The sequence below is a fragment of the Geotrypetes seraphini genome, chromosome 2 (assembly GCF_902459505.1).
Source record: "Geotrypetes seraphini chromosome 2, aGeoSer1.1, whole genome shotgun sequence".
Taxonomy (NCBI): domain Eukaryota; kingdom Metazoa; phylum Chordata; class Amphibia; order Gymnophiona; family Dermophiidae; genus Geotrypetes; species Geotrypetes seraphini.
In genome coordinates, this window is record NC_047085.1 from 96,713,865 (window position 1) to 96,733,703 (window position 19,839).

At 47.2% G+C, this 19,839-nt stretch overlaps 1 protein-coding gene across 1 annotated transcript in view; it reads right to left on the minus strand.

The window, feature by feature from the left end:
* Positions 1-5,522, minus strand: part of LY96 (lymphocyte antigen 96) — a 42,594-nt gene extending 37,072 nt beyond the window's left edge. Inside the window, exon 1 of the mRNA XM_033935179.1 lies at positions 5,415-5,522. Coding sequence (XP_033791070.1) covers positions 5,415-5,439 — 25 coding nt within the window. The 5' untranslated portion in view covers positions 5,440-5,522. The remainder of the gene's footprint in view (positions 1-5,414) is intronic.
* Positions 5,523-19,839: the final 14,317 nt, after the last annotated feature.

Consider the following 19,839-nt stretch of genomic DNA (forward strand, 5'->3'; position numbering starts at 1 on the left):
AAAAAATTAATTGGCTGATCGACACCTATCCGATTCTATAAAAGGTAGGCGCCTAGCGGCACCTAACACCTATGTGGGCATGTTTGGGGGCGGAGACAGACATAGGCACCACTAGGCATAATTCTCTAATGAACTTAGGTGCCTGCAATGTAGGCCAGTAAAACCCTGGTCTACATTACTGGTGCCTAAGTTTTTGATATATACCATCAGGCGCAATTCTGTTGATGGTACCTAAGCGTGAATGACATGTATCCAGCGCCTCTTTTCTAGGTGCCATTTACAGAATCTTGGCCCTAAATGCTCAGAAACCCATTTTCTACTTAGGAATTTCTTAGCAATTAGTGCATGTTATGCTTTAGTAAAAGAGCTCCTTAATTTGTATTGTTTCCTTTATTCAACACTTTTTTGTGCAAAGTATAAGCTATTTTTAAATAATGTCCTACAAAAACTAGAAATAAACAAAAATTAAATGGAATGGAAAAAAACCTTCAAAAATTAAATTAAACCCCCCGAAACAGTGGTTCTCAACCAATATGTCAGGACACACAGGTGTGTCCCCAAGAAGTGAGAAATGTGTCACCAAAAATATGGTGTAGACAGCAAGTCTGTGCTTCCCTTAATAACCATCTGCGTCTGCAAGATGGGGAGAGCAAATATCCTTGGAGTCAAGTTCTTTATTTCTGCTTCATGACTATCTTCAATAATGACTGCTGCCACTAGCCCTGACTGGAAATGTTGCAGGTCTGCTGTCTATAGGTTCTGTTTGCTAGTTTTTGAGTTGCAGTTTTGCAGGGTTTTTGTATTGCTTGACAGTGTCTATCAGTGTATGGATTTTGTATTGCTATTACTGAGGTGACTCCAGAATTTGAATCTATATTTGTTTTATATGACATGTGATAATTCTGAGCCTGATGTGTTACGTTCACTTTTTTAATATGGGATTGAAAAGTAGTTAAATTCACACTAAATTAAATGCATTTGTAAGTTTTGTTCAGTATGTCACACACTTGAATATTGTCCATCAGGTGAATCACTGCTCCAAATGAAATGAAATAAAATAAAATGAGAAAACCTGGTGTGAACCCTACTATATGCTGCTAAGATACTTTTTTCCTAAAATAGTGTCTGGACCATGAAGTAAAAGTGGGTTGATTTGACTGAATCATGCTCAGCTCTGATCCATTACTTATACTTGACAGTTGAAACTACACTAATTAAAATTTCCATTGATGGGTAATAATTCTTTTACTTGCAAAATATTTTTGTACCCACAATTACTGAATTAGATCATAATCAGTGAAAGTGGTGTGTCTGGACCAGTGTCTCGCAAACTTTGCGAAGCCATGGCACACAAAATATTGTGGCACTAGTTCCCACCAGCATAAAGCTAAGTCAAGTTTTATTAGCATAAAGAAATGAAATGAAAAGAAACTGAAATGAAAAACTGTGAAATACAGCAACAGTGTATATGAAACATTAGTGGAGGATTTAGTATTAAGAATGAAATCAATATAAAATCAACTAAAAAAATATAAAAAGTATAAAAGTGATAATATATCACATGATTGGGTAGAATCAGTGAAGGGTGCTGCCACGCTGTACTCGAATGGTCAGGGTGGCGTTCTGAGAAGCCCCAATATGATATAAATAAGATCAGCGTGATATCTTTATAAAATAAAACATAGTGCCAGAATCTGTGCCCTACTTTGGGTGTGAGGATTTATGCCAACTGAAACCAGATATAAATCCCAGTGTGCAAGCTGGGCGCAAATCCCCTGAATTCTATAATACTGTGTGCATTTTAAGGAAATGCCCCTGACCTGCCAACATCCCGCTCATGGAAACACTTAGGGGCTCTCCTATAACAGGGCATGTACATAAGAATTACCATACTGGGACAGACCGAAGGTTCATCAAGCCCAGTTTCCTGTTTCCAACAGTGGCCACACCAGGCCCCAAATACCTAGCTAGATCCCAAGTAATAAAACAGATTTTATGCTGCTCATCCTATGCATAAACAGTAGATTTCCACAAGACATCTCAATAATGGCCTATGGACTTCCCTTTTAGGAATCTATCCAACCCTTTTTTTTTTTTTCTTCTTCTAGAGCTGTAGATGCTGTTTTATTTTAAGTGCTGCTTACAGGAGAAGGAAATGTTTAGATCTTATTAAAAGCATCTACATCCATGGACTGTACATAATCTTCAAAGGCTTTTATTTTCTCTTCCAACATACAAGTTCCTACTTTGTCATCTTCAACAACACATTGAATCCCAGACCAAGCCATCCAGCTGAATACTGCGAACACCCTCCTATTTTAAACCCTGCTAGGCTAACTGATTTCACCACATTCTCTGGCAATGAATTCCAGAGTTTAATTACATGTTGTGTGAAGAAATATTTTCTTCGGTTTGTTTTAAATCTACTACTTAGTAGTTTCATTGCATGCCCCCTAGTCCTAGTATTTTGGGGAAAGAGTAAACAAGTGATTCACATCTACCTCTTCCACCCCACTCAGTATTTTATAGACCTCTATCATATCACCCCCTAAGCCATCTCTTCACCAAGCTGAAGAACCCTAGCCACTTTAGCCTTTTCTCATAAGGAAGTCATCCTTTCCCTTTTATCATTTGTGTTACCCTTTGTACCTTTTCTAATTCCGATATATCTTTTTTAGATACGTCAAACAGAATTACACACAGTGCAGCCGTACCATAGAGAAATACAAGGGCATTATAACATTTTCATCTTTGTTTTCCATTCCTTTCCTGATAATTCCTAACATTCTACTTGTTTTCTTAGCCACTGCCACATATTGAGCTGAGGGTTTTAACATATCCTCAACAATGACATCAGTGGCAAAATGAGGGTAGGAGGTGCCCGAGGTGATGGTGTCCCCCTCCCCCCACTCCTTCTGTGCCCCTTCCCTGCACCCAAGCCTCACACGTGCCCTCCCTTTCCCTGTACCTCTTTAAATCTTTGCCAGCATGAACAGCTTCTCCGGCCTGCTGCTTACGTTGGCATTGGCTTTCCCTCTGATGCCACTTAATGGCCCCGTGACCTGGACATGATTTCAGAGGGGAGCTAGGCCAGCGCGAGCAGCAGACTGGAAAAGTTGCTTGCGCTGGTGAAGATTTAAAGAGTGGGGAGGAGGGGGGAAGGGAGGTGTGAGCATGGCATGGAGGGGTGGAAAGGTGCCAGTGCCCCCACCAAGACGATGCCTGGGGCAGTCCGCCTCCCTGTTCCCCCGCTCCCCTTACTACACCACTGAATGACACCTAGATCCTTTTCCTGGGCAGTGACTCCTAACATAGAATCTTATATCACATAGCTATAGTTTGGGTTTCTCTTTCCTATATGCATCACTTTGCACTTACTCACTTTAAACGTCATCTGCCATTTTGATGCCCAGCCTCCCAGTCTCACAAGGTGCTCTTGCAATTTAACAACTATGAACAACTTTGTGTCATCAGCAAATTTATTTATTTATTTATTAAATTTTCTATACCCTTCTTCCAGGAGAGCTCAGAACGGTTTACATGAATTTATTCAGGTATTCAAGCATTTTTCCCTCTCTGTCCCGGTGGGCTCACAATCTATCTAATGTACCTGGGGCAATGGGGGGATTAAGTGACTTGTTCAGGGTCACAAGGAGCAGTGTGGGTTTGAACCCACAACCTCAGGGTGCCGAGGCTGTAGCTTTAACCACTGCGTCACACTCTCTCATTAGTTATTCTGCACCAATCTGCCATTTTGGGGCCATTTTGGCACCTTGCTTCTGTTATAACACTTTTCTGAGCTGAAATCTTGGCACAGAAATAGTGCATAACTCTAGTCTAGATGGTCATGGGCAACTGATTCCACTCTCTTCGTGCAACAATCAAGAAAGTTCTACAGTGAGTTTCTTCAAAGGAGAAAAATCACAAAATGGGAACAGAAAGCAGAAAAGCTCGGACCACAGCGGTATCTGTGATTTCAAATAATGTGAACAAGAATGATGCAGTGCTCGATAAACTAACAACAATTTATATTTAACTCTGAAAGCAACCCAAAGTCAATGAGGACTTACAGTATATGTTCAAGCCAAGAAACAGGCAACAAGAGATGAGCCACGAGTTCTGGACAATCTGTAGCAAATTAATTCAAGTCTCAGACAGGCCCAAATACATAATAATACAGTAGTCTAGCCAATCATTACCATAGCCTGTACTTCAGTCCTACAGTTAAGTTATGAGTGTGCAATCTTTTATATCCCACTGAATCCTCACAGGTCAGAGTTCTCATCTGACAAACAAAAGGACTTCAATGTACTTAACAGCTGAACCTTGAAACAAAAGTTTCAAAGACTACTGCATATACTCAGGATTTAAACATCATTAAAGAATCTAGAAAAGTAGTTTGAAATAATTTGGGGGGATAATTAATAAATGTATAAACCACTTTGGCTGTACCACATAAAGGCAGTATATCAAATACATTACTCTACACCCAGAGATTGTGAGATAAAATCCCAGTGCTACTCCTTGTGACCCTGGGCAAGTCACTTAATCCTCTAGTGCCAACCACTTTGAATGCCAGCTTTGAATGCCAAAGCCAAAAAAAAGGTGATATACCAGTCCCCATTCCCATTCTCCAAAAGCTCTTATCCTTACCCCTCTTATCTTCTATATTTAAAAAAATGTTTATTTTCTATTGATCTGTATGAATTAACGCCCTTTGTGGTATAAAACTCTTAGCACATTAAGGGCTCCTTTTATCAAGCGCTAACCCCTGCGCTGGTCAAAAAACTACCGCCTGCTCAAGGCAGGCGTTAGCGGCTAGCGTGGCCGGCGGTTTAATGCGCGCTATTACACACGTTAAACCGCTAGCACGGCTTGATAAAAGGAGCCCTAAATATTAGAAAGATTCCATGTCCTTTTAAGGGCTCCTTTTACAAAGCCACGGTAGCGGTTTAATGCGCATAATAGCGTGCAATATACCGCCGGACGCGCTAGCCGCTACTGCCTCCTCTTGAACAGGCGGTAGTTTTTTGGCTAGCGCGTGATTAAAAGTCGCGCGTGTTAAAGCCGCTATCGCGGCTTCGTAAAAGGAGCCCTAAGTTTCACTTCTGCTTTTTGGTTTGTTTTTTTTATACAGAATCTCCACTGTTGTCCTATGACAAAAACTATTCTTACAGTAAGTAGAAATTCATAATTGTGTTATAAGCTGAGAGACCTTTGGTTGTCACCATCAGCTTATTGGCAGGATTTTTCAGTAGTTCACAGGTTATGCAGAACTTTCACCTTCTTTGTCTCCTTTCCGCAAGACATCAGACTCCAGAGAAGGAAATACACTAATACTAGAACAGTGTATGGGAAACCTTCTCAAGCAAGTTTACCATCTTTAAGGGTCTCTAAAAGCTATTTTTACTTACCACAAATAGAATACCAAAGTTCCATTCTTGAAGATTCACACAGCAAATGTTTCTCCGAGGCTTTGGTACACAGAAAAGCAAAGACAGTTAGCAAAAAACTGTAAAACATGATCACATTTCCTGAAACATGTCACCAGTGCAGAGTTGCATGAGATCTTTTTCAGCAAACAGGAACAATATTGTAATTAGTTGCTGATCACATGGTATCTATTTTTTATTTATTTATTTATTTTTTTTAATCCTCCATTTGTACTAGTTTCCATGTAGTTCTGTAAAGTATTATAACATAGTTCTGTATTGTAGCTACACTTGTTTGTATTCTGGAGTCCAAAAAGAAATACTTTAAAGGAGAACTGCCATTAGATTGTAATCATGTACAGCAGTGTTTCTTAACTTCTTCAAGCCAAGTATCCCCTAAGTCTAACAAATATCAACCAAGTACCCCGCCCCAGACCTATCCAGGTTCCACCCCAGACCTGCCCAGACTCTGCCCCTGACCCCACCCCCATAATAATAATACTAATGGTAATGCAATTTCTTCCATCTATTTTTCATATACACACAATATAAACGTATTAATATATAATGGTATCCACAAATTTTTTTTAAAAAAAGTACACTGTATGCAGTGAAAATGTTAACTATCATTTATATTCAGGGGTTTTTTTGTTTCAAAAGAAGTCAAGACAGATGACTTTAAAATATGCAATGTCATCTCAGTAACAACTATAGTAAACCAGAAAAATATAGTGCAAAATATAGACAGCAGACATAAATTCTCAAAACAGACACATTTCGATCACTAAATTAAAAATAATATCATTATTCCTACCTTTGTTGGCTGGTGATTTCATGAGTCTCTGGTTGCACTTCCTTCTGACTTTGCATCCAATATTTCTTTTTTTTTTCTGCCTCCTGCATGCTTCCTCTCCTCCGGACCTCATTCCCTTCCCCAACCAACATCTCTCTCTGTCCCTCCATGAATCCAATATTTCTCCCTCTCTCATCCCCTGGATCTTGTACAGCATTTTTCACCACTGCCCACCAGCCCCATGCCCATTTTTCCTTCTATCATCCCTCTCCAGCACAATGCCACATCTCTCCCTCCATCATTATGTCCAATATTCCTCCCCCTTGCATCCCCTTCAATCTGTCCCTCTGTTCTCTCTCCTCCACCATATCCAACATTTCTCCCTCATCCTTCTCCTCTCTCTCTCTCTCTATGCCCAATTTTCCTTTCCCCATGTACCACCATCTCTTTCCCTCTCACTCATGCACTCATGCTCAACAATTCTCCCTTTCCATTTCCTCCTTCCTATGTTCCAAGTTAGTGCCCCCTTCCTCCCTCCCTTGTATCCGATGTTCATGCCTCTCCCCCTCCCACCTTCCAGCCATTGTCCCAGAATCATGACCCTCTAATGCCCCAATGTACTCCTTCCCCCCCCTTTATTGATCCCTGTCCCAGAAAGATTGTGTCCCCTTACTTGTTCGAGCCACACTCACTCCATCTATCTTCAGCAGCTTGTTGGGGGGACATGCAGGCAGCGATTCAAATGCTGCACATGGCTGACCCACAAGACTTCCCTCCGACATCAGATCTGGGTTAGCTACGTGCAGCGTGTGAACTGCTGCAGGCTGCACATCCCAACAAGCCATTGAAAGCAGGAGCGAGTGCAGGAAGAAAATATATGGGACCCCCCTCCCTTCCCCCTTCCCTTCTCCCTCCCCCATTGACCTGGAAGGCTTTCCTCTGACATCGAAGGGAAGCCCTGTGGGTCGGCTTCGGGAGGGAGGGGAGGCAGAGATCCCTGGCAGTGGGGCGGGCAGCAAAGAGGGATCCTCAGCAGCGGCAGCGCAGCTTCGAAAGACGGGCAGGCAGGGAATATTCTCCGCAGTAGCCATGCCATGTACCCCCATGCGGCCCGCATACCCCCAAAGATATGTGTACTGCATGTTGAGAAACAATGATGTACAGAACCGTTTTCTGAGGCTTATTTTCAGCATGCTGCATGTGGAAGCATTGTCTAAAGGTTAGTACAGTGGCTGGAGAACCCAGTTTGATTCCCATTGCAGCTCCTTTTAACTCAATTAACCCTCAACTGCTCCAGATTCAAAATATGAGGGCACATCAAAAATTAAAGGCAATTGTTAGGTTATGCAATAACCGGAAGAGAACTAGTGAAATGCAACATATTTACTCGTTTATTACCTGTTGAATAGTTCATCCATGCATAAGAACATAAGAATTGCCGCTGCTGGGTCAGACAAGTAATCCATCATGCCCAGCAGTCTGCTCACGCGGCGGCCCTCTGGTCAAAGACCAGCACCCTAACCGAGACTAGCCCTAACAGCCCACGTTCTTGTTCAGCAGGAACTTGTCTAACTTTGTCTTGAATCCCTGGAGGGTGTTTTCCCCTATAACAACCTCCGGAAGAGCATTCCAGCTTTCTACCACTCTCTAGGTGAAGAACTTCCTTATGTTTGTATGGAATCTATCCCCTTTCAACTTTAGAGAGTGCCCTCTCGTTCTCCCTACCTTGGAGGGTGAACAACCTGTCCTTATCTACTATCCCCTTCATTATCTTGAAGGTTTCGATCATGTCCCCTCTCAGTCTCCTCTTTTCAAGGGAGAAGAGGCCCAGTTTCTCTAATCTTTAGCTGTACGGCAGCTCCTCCAACTCCTTAACCATCTTAGTCGCTCTTCTCTGGACCCTTTCGAGTAGTACCATGTCCTTCTTCATGTACGGTGACCAGTGCTGGCGCACCATGGCCCGGTACAGCAGCATGATAACCTTCTCTGATCTGTTTGTGATCCCCTTCTTTATCATTCCTAGCATTCTTTGACAAGGTACCTCACGAATGACTACTCAAGAAGCTGTGGAACCATGGGGTGCAAGGAGATATCCACCGATGGATCAAACACTGGCTGGCAGGCAGGAAACAGAGGGTTGGAGTAAAGCAATGTTACTTACCGTAACAGTTGTTATCCAGGGACAGCAGGCAGCTATTCTCACTAGTGGGTGATGTCATCAGACAGAGCCCCGGTACGGACGTCTCACAAGCACGTGTTGCTTGTAGAAACTTAAAGTTTCTAGATGCCCGCACCGCGCATGCGCCGGTGCCTTCCTACCCGGAGATCCGGGCGTGTCTCCTCAGTTCAGGTAGCTAGCCTGAGAAGCCAACCCAGGGGAGGTGGGTGGGACGTGAGAATAGCTGCCTGCTGTCCCTGGATAACAACTGTTACGGTAAGTAACATTGCTTTATCCCAGGACAAGCAGGCAGGTATTCTCACTAGTGGGTGACCTCCAAGCTAACCTCAGTGGGATGGAGGGGGAGTTGGCGATTTAAGAGAATAAATTTTTCAATACTGTTTGGCCAAACTGTCCATCCCGCCTGGAGAGGGTATCCAGACAATAATGTGAGGTGAATGTGTGAACCGAGGACCAGGTGGCGGCCTTGCAAATTTCCTCGATTGGTGTTGATCTGAGGAATGCTACTGAGGCTGCCATTGCTCTGACCTTATGGGCTGTGACCTTACAAGGGAGTGATAGTCCAGCCTGGGCATAGCAGAAAGAGATACAAGCCGCCATCCAATTGGAGATGGTGCGCTTCGATACGGGTCTTCCCAACTTGTTAGGATCGAAGGAGACAAAAAGTTGAGGAGTGGTTCTATGTGGCTTGGAGCGATCCAGGTAGAAAGCCAAGGCACGTTTACAGTCTAGAGTGTGAAGGGCCGATTCTCCGTGGTGAGAATGAGGCTTAGGGAAGAATACTGGAAGTACAATGGATTGGTTGAGATGAAATTCGGAGACCACCTTAGGCAGGAATTTCGGGTGAGTGCGGAGGACCACCTTGTCATGGTGGAATACTGTGAATGGTGGGTCCGCCATCAATGCCTGTAGTTCGCTGACTCTGCGAGCGGACGTAAGGGCTACAAGGAAAAGCACTTTCCAGGTGAGATACTTCAGAGGGGCCCTGTTGAGTGGTTCAAACGGGGGCTTCATGAGATGGGAAAGGACTACATTGAGGTCCCAAACTACTGGAGGTGGTTTGAGAGGCGGGTTAACATGGAAGAGTCCTTTCATAAATCTGGCGACCACCGGATGGGCCGAGAGGGGTTTCCCTTGTAGGGGCTGGTGGAACGCCGCGATAGCGCTCAGGTGTACTCGTATGGATGTGGACTTGAGCCCAGATTGAGATAGGTGTAGGAGATAGTCCAGCACGGAGGATAAGGAAGCTCGCTGGGGTTCCTTTGACTTGGAAACACACCATGAGGAGAATCTGGTCCATTTCTGGGAGTAGCATTGCCGAGTGGCGGGCTTCCTGGAAGCTTCCAAGACCTCCCTCACTTCTTGTGAGAATTGGTGAGGGGTTACGTTGAGAGGAACCAAGCTGTCAGGTGGAGAGACTGCAGGTTGGGATGAAGTAGTGATCCTTGATGTTGAGTAAGTAGTGAAGGAAACACTAGAAGTGGTACTGGTTCCCTGCTGCTGAGTTGAAGTAGGAGGGAGAACCAAGGTTGTCTGGGCCATCGAGGAGCTATTAGAATCATGGTGGCCCGTTCGAGTTTCAGCTTGACCAGAGTCTTCTGGATCAGCGGGAATGGTGGGAACGCATATAGAAATCGTTTCCCCCAGTTCAGTAGAAAAGCATCTGCCTCGAGGCGATGAGGAGTGTAGATCCTGGAGCAAAACTGAGGCAGTTTGGCGTTGTGGGGAGCCGCAAAGAGGTCTATCTGAGGCGTCCCCCACTGCGTGAAGATTTGGTGAAGGGGGCTGGAATGGAGAGTCCATTCGTGCGGTTGTAGCAGACGGCTTAGTTTGTCTGCTAAGACGTTGTTCTCCCCCTGGATGTATACTGCTCTGAGTAGGGTGTTGTGGCGCACCGCCCAGTCCCAGACTCGTAGAGCTTCCTGGCAAAGGAGGGCCGAGCCCGTGCCTCCTTGCTTGTTGATATAATACATGGCGGCCTGATTGTCTGTGCGAATGAGGATTACCATGTCATGGAGTAGGTGTTGGAAAGCTTGGAGCGCATTGAAGATGGCTCTGAGTTCCAGTAGATTGATTTGGTGTAGTCTCTCCGCATTGGTCCAGAATCCTTGGGTGCGGAGACCCTCCAGATGGGCCCCCCATGCGTAATTCGACGAATCGGTCGTGAGAACTTTCTGATGGGGGGGGAGAGTGCATCAGCAAACCTCTGGATAGATTCGAAGAGGTCATCCACCAAAGTAGAGACTGCCGAAGAGCAGGTGTGACTAAGATGCGTTTGGATAGTGGATCGGATGTCTGATTCCACTGTGATGCCAGGGTCCACTGGGGGATCCTGAGGTGGAGTCTGGCAAAGGGTGTCACATGTACTGTGGAGGCCATATGGCCCAGGAGCACCATCAGTTGTCTCGCCGGTAGGGTTTGGCGAGTCGACACCGACTGGCAGAGATGAAGAAGAGACTCCATGCGTTGCCGAGGTAGGAATGCTCGGAGTCGGGTGGTGTCCAGGACCGCTCCGATGAAGGGGAGGGACTGGGTGGGTTGTAGATGAGACTTGGAGAAGTTGATCTCGAAGCCCAAATTCTGGAGGAAGTAGGTTGTAGCCAAGGCCGCCGAAGTGACCTCTGGGGCTGACGGGGCCTTGATGAGCCAGTCGTCGAGGTATGGGAATACCTGTAGACCCCTGTCCCGGAGTGCTGCGGCCACTACCACCAGGCACTTTGTGAAGACTCTGGGGGACGAAGATAGGCCGAATGGTAGCACTCGATACTGTAGGTGCAGATTTCCCACCCGAAATCTGAGGAACTTTCGGGAGGCCGGGTGAATGGGGATGTGAGTGTAGGCCTCCTTGAGATCCAGGGAGCATAACCAGTCGTTCTGCTCGAGGAGGGGGTATAGAGAAGCCAAAGTCAGCATGCGAAACTTCTCTTTGACCAGGAACTTGTTGAGGGCCCGAAGGTCTAAAATGGGTCGCAGGTCGCCCGTTTTCTTCGGGACGAGGAAGTACCGGGAGTAAAACCCTCGGTTCAATTGGTCTGACGGGACCGGCTCGACAGCCCGAAGCTGGAGTAAGGTTTGGACTTCCTGAAGAAGGGCGGTCTGCGTCGAGCTTGAAGGATACTCTCTTGGGGGATGGTCCGGGGGGACCCGGTGGAATTGAAGAGAGTATCCTTCTCTTATGATGGTGAGGACCCATAGGTCCGTAGTTATGGCCTCCCATCGATGGTAGAAAAGATGGAGGCGGCCCCCTATGGGAGAGGCCGAGGTTATGCTCCCGGGGGGGGCGTCAAAAGGGCTGGGGGGCCTTAGGTACGGCCGGTGGCTGAGGTTTTTGCTGAGACTTCTGGGGAGGTTGTCTCTTCGCAGGCTGCCTCGCAGCAGGCGTTTGTCTGGGCATGTAACGCCGCTGGTAAATCAGGGGTGGCCTGGAAGGTCGAGACTGTTGAGGTTTGGGTTTGGGCCGCAGGATGGATTGAAAGGATTTTTCATGATCCGACAGCTTCTTGGTAACAGTTTCGATAGACTCATCGAACAGGTCAGCTCCAGCACATGGTACGTTGGCGAGTCTGTCCTGAAGGTTGGGATCCATATCGATGGTACGGAGCCATGCCAGGCGACGCATCGCTACCGCGCTTGCGGCGGCGCGTGCCGAGAGTTCGAATGCATCGAAGGGGGATTGCATCAGCTGGAGGCGTAATTGGGAGAGGGAGGCTACCACTTCCTCGAACTCGAATCGAGCTTGGTTGTCTATGAACGGAGTGAACTTGCGGAGCACCGGCAAGAAGAACTCCAAATAGGAAGAGAAAAAGAAGTTGTAGTTTAGCACCCGTGACGCCATCATGGAGTTTTGGTAGAATTTTCTACCAAATTTGTCCATCGTTCTCCCCTCTCGGCCCGGCGGTACAGAGGCGTAGACCTGGGAGGGATGAGAGCGTTTTAGGGAGGACTCGACCAGCAGGGATTGGTGGAAGAGTTGGGGGCCCTCGAACCCTTTATGGTGCACGATGCGGTATCGAGCATCGAGTTTGCTAGGGATCGCCGGTATGGAATACGGCGTTTCGAAGCACTGCATGAAGGTCTGGTCCAGTAATTTATGCAGGGGAAGCCGAAGCGACTCCGTTGGAGGGTTAGGTAAATGCATGGTGTCCAGATACTCTTTGGAGTATCGGGAGCCCGTGTCAAGGGTCACATCCAGATCATCCGCCATTTGTCGGAGGAATGATGAGAAGGACAATTGTTCCGCCAGCGTCGGTCTGTGGGACGGGCTGGCGGAGGAGGAGGCCTCCAGGTCCGTGGACATCGGGGAGTGACAAGGAGAATCGGGCACCGGTGTCTCCTCGTACTCCGGGCCCCTCGGGGGGGACGCCTCTGATGAGGAGTATCCCCTACGTTGCAGTTTTTTCTGCGGTGACACCTCCGAATAGCGTGAGGAGTGCCAGGATGAGTGTCTCGATCGGTGCCCGTCTCGGTGGCGGGACGGGGATCGGGATCGTCTGTGCATCGCATGGTCTCCCGAGGTCCCCAAGTGGATAGGGCTGGAAGCAGTGGATCGCCACTGGGTTTGCGATGCGGGTTCCTGCGATGCTACCCAAGTCTGGTAAGGAGTACGGAGGAACTCTTCCTGACTATGCCCAGGGCTTCGAGTATCGATCGGAGGTCTGGTCCCATGTTGGCGCGGAGGCGTAATGGGTTCTAATGGCGGCATGTCGGTAAGCGAGGCTTGCCGCGTGGGTATCGCCGCCCTCCCTCGTTCGTCCTCGTCGGTTGTCGAGGTCGAACGGTGTGGGGGAGGGGGAGGGGGCGGACCGCCCCTTTGGACCGGTACCGGGAGGTCACCCTGTATGGCAGCGATGAGCCCGGGTCCGATGGTCTGCATGAGCTCAACGAATTGAGCTTCCAGCACGGACCGTAGCGAAGCCGATAGGGAGGGATCCGCACCGAAAGGGGGTCCTCCTGCACGGGCATCGCGCTCCTTCGAGGTCGAGTGCTTATGCTTAGTAGCTTTCGGCACTTTGATGACCATTGGTGGCACTGTGGAAGGAAGAGGTACCTGAACCGAGGAGACCGGGGCAGGCACCGACGTCGAGCTCGTGGATGGTGTCGGGGCGAGCGATGCCGGTTTCACCGCACTCGATGCAGGAGGAGTCGATGCCGGTTTCGCCCGAACCGGGGAGGTATCAGATGAAGTGGAGGCTGAGGGATCCTTAGCTGCGTCCATTTTGAACATCGATTCCCACAATAGGCAACGCCGCTTGAATGAGCGTGCCGTAAGGGTAGAGCAAGGCCCGCACGATTTCGGGATGTGGTCAGGGCCCAAACACTGCAAACAGCGCCAGTGAGGGTCCGTGAGTGAAATCGCGCGTTGGCACTTGCTGCACTTTTTAAAACCGGTGATTGGCCGGGACATAGGCCGGAAAATCTCTGCCGCGAGGTCGAAGCCCGTGGGCCTGAGCCACGTGGCCGGCCCGTTCGACCCGCCGGAGGAAATAATCTTCTCCTTTTTTTTTTTTTTTTTGAAAAAGAAAAGAACTGTTAACTGTAATTAAAAGAAACGAAAACGCGGACAAGGAAGGCAAATTTAACTGAATTCAGCTAGCGCATGAAGAAGTTGAACTTCTCAGCTCCGCGGAAAAGAAAGAACTGAGGAGACACGCCCGGATCTCCGGGTAGGAAGGCACCGGCGCATGCGCGGTGCGGGCATCTAGAAACTTTAAGTTTCTACAAGCAACACGTGCTTGTGAGACGTCCGTACCGGGGCTCTGTCTGATGACATCACCCACTAGTGAGAATACCTGCCTGCTTGTCCTGGGATAAAGGGCCATTACTCAGACTGGCAATGGGTCACGAGCGGAGTCCCGCAAGGATCGGTGCTGGGACCGCTCCTGTTCAATATATTTATTAACGACCTGGAGACCGGGACGAAATGTGAGGTTGTTAAATTTGCTGATGACACCAAACTCTGCGGCAGGGTTAGAACCACGGAAGACTGCAAAGACCTACTAACAAAACTGGAAGAGTGGGCAAAAAAGTGGCAGATGAGTTTTAACATTGAGAAATGCAAGGTCATGCATGTAGGGAAAAAGAACCCAATGTTCAGCTACAAAATGGGGGGATCACTGCTAGGGGTGAGCAATCTTGAAAGAGACCTGGGGGTGATGGTGGACACAACATTGAAACCATCGGCACAGTGTGCGACTGCCTCAAAGAAAGCAAACAGGATGTTGGATATCATTAAAAAGGGCATCACAACCAGGACGAAGGAAGTCATCATGCCGCTGTATCGTGCAATGGTACGACCGCACCTGGAGTACTGCATCCAGTACTGGTCGCCGTACCTCATGAAGGACATGGCGGTTCTTGAGGGGGTCCAGAGGAGAGCGACTAAACTGATAAAAGGTATGGAAAACTTTTCATACGCTGACAGGTTGAAAATGCTGGGGCTGTTCTCCCTGGAGAAGAGGAGATTAAGAGGAGACATGATAGAAACCTTCAAAATCCTGAAGGGCATAGAGAAGATAGACAGGAACAGATTCTTCAGATTGTGGGAAACCACAAATACTAGGGGTCACTCGGCAAAATTGAAAGGGGACAGGTTTAGAACAAATGCTAGGAAGTTCTTTTTTACCCAGAGGGTGGTGGACACATGGAACACGCTTCCGGAGGTTGTGATAAGCCAGAGCACAATACAGGGGTTCAAGGAAGGTTTAGATAGATTCCTAAAGGATAAGGGGATTGAGGGGTACAGATAAAAGCAGAGGTAGGTTATAGAGATGGTAAAGAAACCACTTCAGAGGTCATAGACCTGATGGGCCGCTGCGAGAGCGGACCGCTGGGCGCGATGGACCTATGGTCTGACCCAGCGGATGCAACTCTTATGTTCTGTTTGCCCTTTTTGCTGCCGCCACACATTGCATGGATGGCTTTATCGACTTGTCGATCAGAACTCCCAAGTCCCTTTCCTGGGAGGTCTCTCCAAGTACCGCCACAGTGCAACGCTCAGCCTTTAGTCGTGTGGCAGCCACAAGGTCAGAAACATGGATACTCCATTGCAGGATTGCACCATTGAAGAACAACGTGCAGTAGTATACTTTCTTTGGGCAAAGGGAGTGAAACCTGTGGAAATTCACCATCAGATATTGACTCAGTATGAACAGAGCACCATGAATCAACAAAAGGTTTATAAGTGGATAAAAAAGTTAAAAGTGGGAAGAATAGGTGTAACCTATGAAGGTTGTTCTGGTTGCCTATTAACATCACGCACACAAGAGCACATTGATGCCTTGATTAGCGAAGACCAATGGATAACGGTGTCTCAGTTGGCTGCAAATCTGGATATCAGCTATGGATCTGCATTTTCCATAACGCATGATGACTTGAGATACAGGAAAGCCTACACACGATGGGTTCCCAAATAGTTTACTGATCTGCACAAGCAACAGCGTGTGGAGGTTGTGACCTAGTTCCTGAGGCAGTATGAAGAAGACCCGAGTAAGCTGGAGAGAACTGTCACTGCATCACTGTGACTCAAAGAGCAAAAGACAAAGCATAATGAAGTAAAGGAATTGGTGCTTACCTGGCTTCGGGAGCAGCCAAAAAACTTCTCTGCAGGAATGCAGAAGCTAGTTGAACAATACAACAAAAGTATCATCTTGCTTGGGGACTATGTGGAAAAATTATATGTTCAATTGCTCACAGTTACAGTACTTCTATTAAAGCCACTAAATGTATTTTGCCTTTTACTTTCTGATTTACCCTCATAAGTATCTGTTTATAATTCATAAACTGCTTTGATTGTAACCACTGAAAGGTGGTAAATCAAATCCTATTCCCTTTCCCTAAAGCATAGTGTCAATAGAAATGAAGAGGAGGTCAGGTGCAGCAGAGAACAGAAGTCCAGTAGTGGGAGGGTCTGCGGGGCCCTATACTCCGGCAGAGAGAGATCAGGCCCCTGGAGTGGGGTGCTTTGGTAGGAAGCTCCGTGGTGACCTATACACCAGCAGGAAAGAGCTAAAAATAGCCGGATGGCCCAGTAGAGCCTGGAGTCAGAGGGGATTCAGACTTGACTAGCGGTGGGACAGGTGAAGATGGATCCAGGTGGTGGGGACCCAGGAGACTGGTGGTGGCCCCATGGACAGCTGGAAGATCTGGCAGAGTCCAAGACTGAGGGAGTCCAGCGGCTGTTCAGCAGCGGGACTGGTGGTGACCGGTGATGGCACTGAGAGCCATCCGAGAAAACCCCAGGTGAAGCAGCCTGAGAGACCCTGGGAGCATTGGCTTAAGACCTAAGGAGTGTCTAGCAGAGGGACCGGCTGGGACGGTGGCAACTGGCGGAGTGACTGGTAATGGCACAGGAAGCTGCCGAAGATTTGGAGGGCTAATACAGGGTCGAAGGACTCAGGAGAGACCTGGAGGGGACGGGATGCAGGGAGGATCCCAGAGAACGAGGAGTCCAGGGAGGACCTCGGGGAATGACCAGGAGGGTTGGGAAGGCGCTGGTCATGGATTTTAAGGGAATGAACATTAGATATTTAATCCTATTGTGTGTTGTTTCTACAGGGAACTAAGGTGCCTGAGGATGTGGCTATATGATGGGTAATACCACTCAGCCCGGTCACGTGATCACATAGATCCAACTGCAATATTTACTGTGTTGCTTTTTCTTAGGCAGAGTCCTTATTGTGTTACTTTTATAAGTTAGTAGTGTTACAGTAGACTAGCTCTATAGGTTCTGAGTGATTTTGTGGTATGCTTTGTATTACAGGTACTTCACAATACACTTGGGCCTGGAGAGGGTCTATGTTTTTACCACGACTACACTAAAATCAGCGTTAATTGGATAGTGAGTTCCTGGGGAAATTCCTCTTTTCTGCTTTGCATCTATGCTTAGAAGAGGAGCTATGGGGTTTTCTGTGAATGCAAAATAGCATATGGGCCAGATTCTGTATAGGATGGTAGTCTCGGCGGCTGCCCAAGAAGCGGCCACTGATCACATGTCAATCATGCACCAGCATCTGAAACAGAATCGCATCTACATTAAGGAACAGATACCTTACTCCTGGATTCTCTAACCATCCCCAAAGAATCGTGCCTGATTTCAAAGATAGGCGGCTGAAATGTAGGCTGGAAAACCCTGGCCTACGTTTCAGCACCACTGATCCTGAAACTAGACTGCTGCTTGCCATAAGCCGATTGCAGCAAGGATCAGCTGAGCAGGCAGGACTCTCCAAAACCACGGGTTTGGGAAGTCCTGCCGGCTCAGCTGATTGGGAGAAATTCCACTGCCGCCATCAGCTCAGCTGGCTACAGCAGGCAGAGAATCCCCCCCTCCCAAGATCAGTAGGAGGGATGCTCCCTCCCAAACAGCCCCCCTGCCCACCTCACCTCACCTGAGAGCAGCAGAAGGGATGTCCACTCCCTCCTGCAGGGTCACCCACCCCTCACTGTACCTCTACAAGGAAGGCCGGCTGGAGGGATGCCTACTCTCTCTGACTGGCAAGCCTGCCTCTTCAAAATGGGATGCACCGTGGAGGGGCCTTAGGCCCCTTCCCGGTGCATTCGGTCCATCTCTCACCACTCTCAGTGCAGTTTGAGGGGACAGCCTTGATAAAGCCACTGGGTGAAACATGTCAGAGGAAAACAGTCCCCAGCCGATATAGTAAACCTGAATGTACAAGGTAAGAAAAGAAACATATTACTAGCAAGCAGAAATAAAGCGCAGAAAATTGGATCAATGAGGAGTGCTTGGTAATGACCAAAATCTATGAAATCATTGCCTAAGCTGTGCACACATTTCCATTGATTAAAAATGATCATACACGGAAAGCACATCTGTTGACCATATATAGCTTAAGATAAAGTTATATATGGTTTATATTGTTTCACTTCTACTTGTAATTGTTAACATTGCCATTAATGCTGGAATTTGGCCATATTCTGGCTGTGGAAGCAAACAGCCTTAGTGTATGTGAAATACCTGTGTAAGTGTGCTAAGGCTCACACCTCTGCAAAAGGACCTCTAAGTTTGCACCTGAGGCAATGGAGGGATAAGTGACAGCTGAAGCCCACTGACAACCAAGACACTAATGATGCTATTGTCTCTATTTTGTGGGCTACGTAGTCGTCTCAAATACTAAGTTTCATTTTGGGGGGGGGGGGGAGGTGTTTCCTTGAATTCCAGTGGATAGCTGAAATGAATATAGAATATAAAAAATGGAACAGCAGAAAATAGTTATAGGATAAGACAAAGTAAATATTATATGGGCCAATGAACAAACTAACAAAAAAGGAAACTACATGCCTTTATTTTAAAGTAGGAAAAATGTTAGATGTAAAAAATGTGTTATACATCCTCATTTGTCATCAGTTCTTTTCAATAAAAATATTTGAATTTTACTTCTAAGACTGATGGACAGAAATACATACTTGGTCACAGTATCAGCAGTCCATCAACATCTTATATATTGCTGAAGGCTGTCAGGTAAGAAAGATTTGCCTCTTTGTGAATGATACTATAATCTACAATAGAGTAGATATCCCTGATGGTGTGGAAAACATGAGGAACATAAGAATTGCCACTGCTGTCAGACCAGTGGTCCATCATGCCCAGCATTCCGCTCACGCGGCGGCCCTCTGGTCTAAGATCAGCACCCTAATTACGACTAGCCCTACCAGCGCACGTTCTTGTTCAGACGAAACTTGTCTAACTTTGTCTTGAATCCTTGGAAGGTGTTTTCCCCTATAACAGCCTCTGGAAGAGCGTACCAGCTCTCTACCACTCTCTGGGTGAAGAAGAACTTCCTTACATTTGTACGGAATCTATCCCCTTTCAACTTTAGAGAGTGTCCTCTTGTTCTCCCTATCTTGGAGAGGGTGAACAACCTGTCCTTATCTACTAAGTCTATCCCCTTCAGTACCTTGAATGTTTCAATCATGTCCCCTCTCAATCTCCTCTGTTCGAGAGAGAAGAGGCCCAGTTTCTCCAATCTTTTGCTGTACGGCAGCTCCTCCAGCCCCTTAACCATCTTAATCGCTCTTCTCTGGACCCTTTCGAGTAGTACCGTGTCCTTCTTCATGTACGGCGACCAGTGCTGGACGCAGTACTCCAGGTGAGGGCGTACCATGGCCCGGTACAGCGGCATGATAACCTTCTCTGATCTGTTCATGATCCCCTTCTTTATCATTCCTAGCATTCTATTTGCCCTTTTTGCTGCCGCTGCACATTGTGTGAACGGCTTCATCGACTTGTCGATCAGAACTCCCAAGTCCCTTTCCTGGGAGGTCTCTCCAAGTACCGCCCCGGACATCCTGTATTCATGCCTTAGTGCATGTGAAATACCTGTGTAAGGACCCAGTAAAACTTGAGGGATAGTCTGAAATTTGGCAGCTAAGATTTAATGCTAAGAAATGCAAGGCCATGCATTTAGACAGCAAAAATCTGA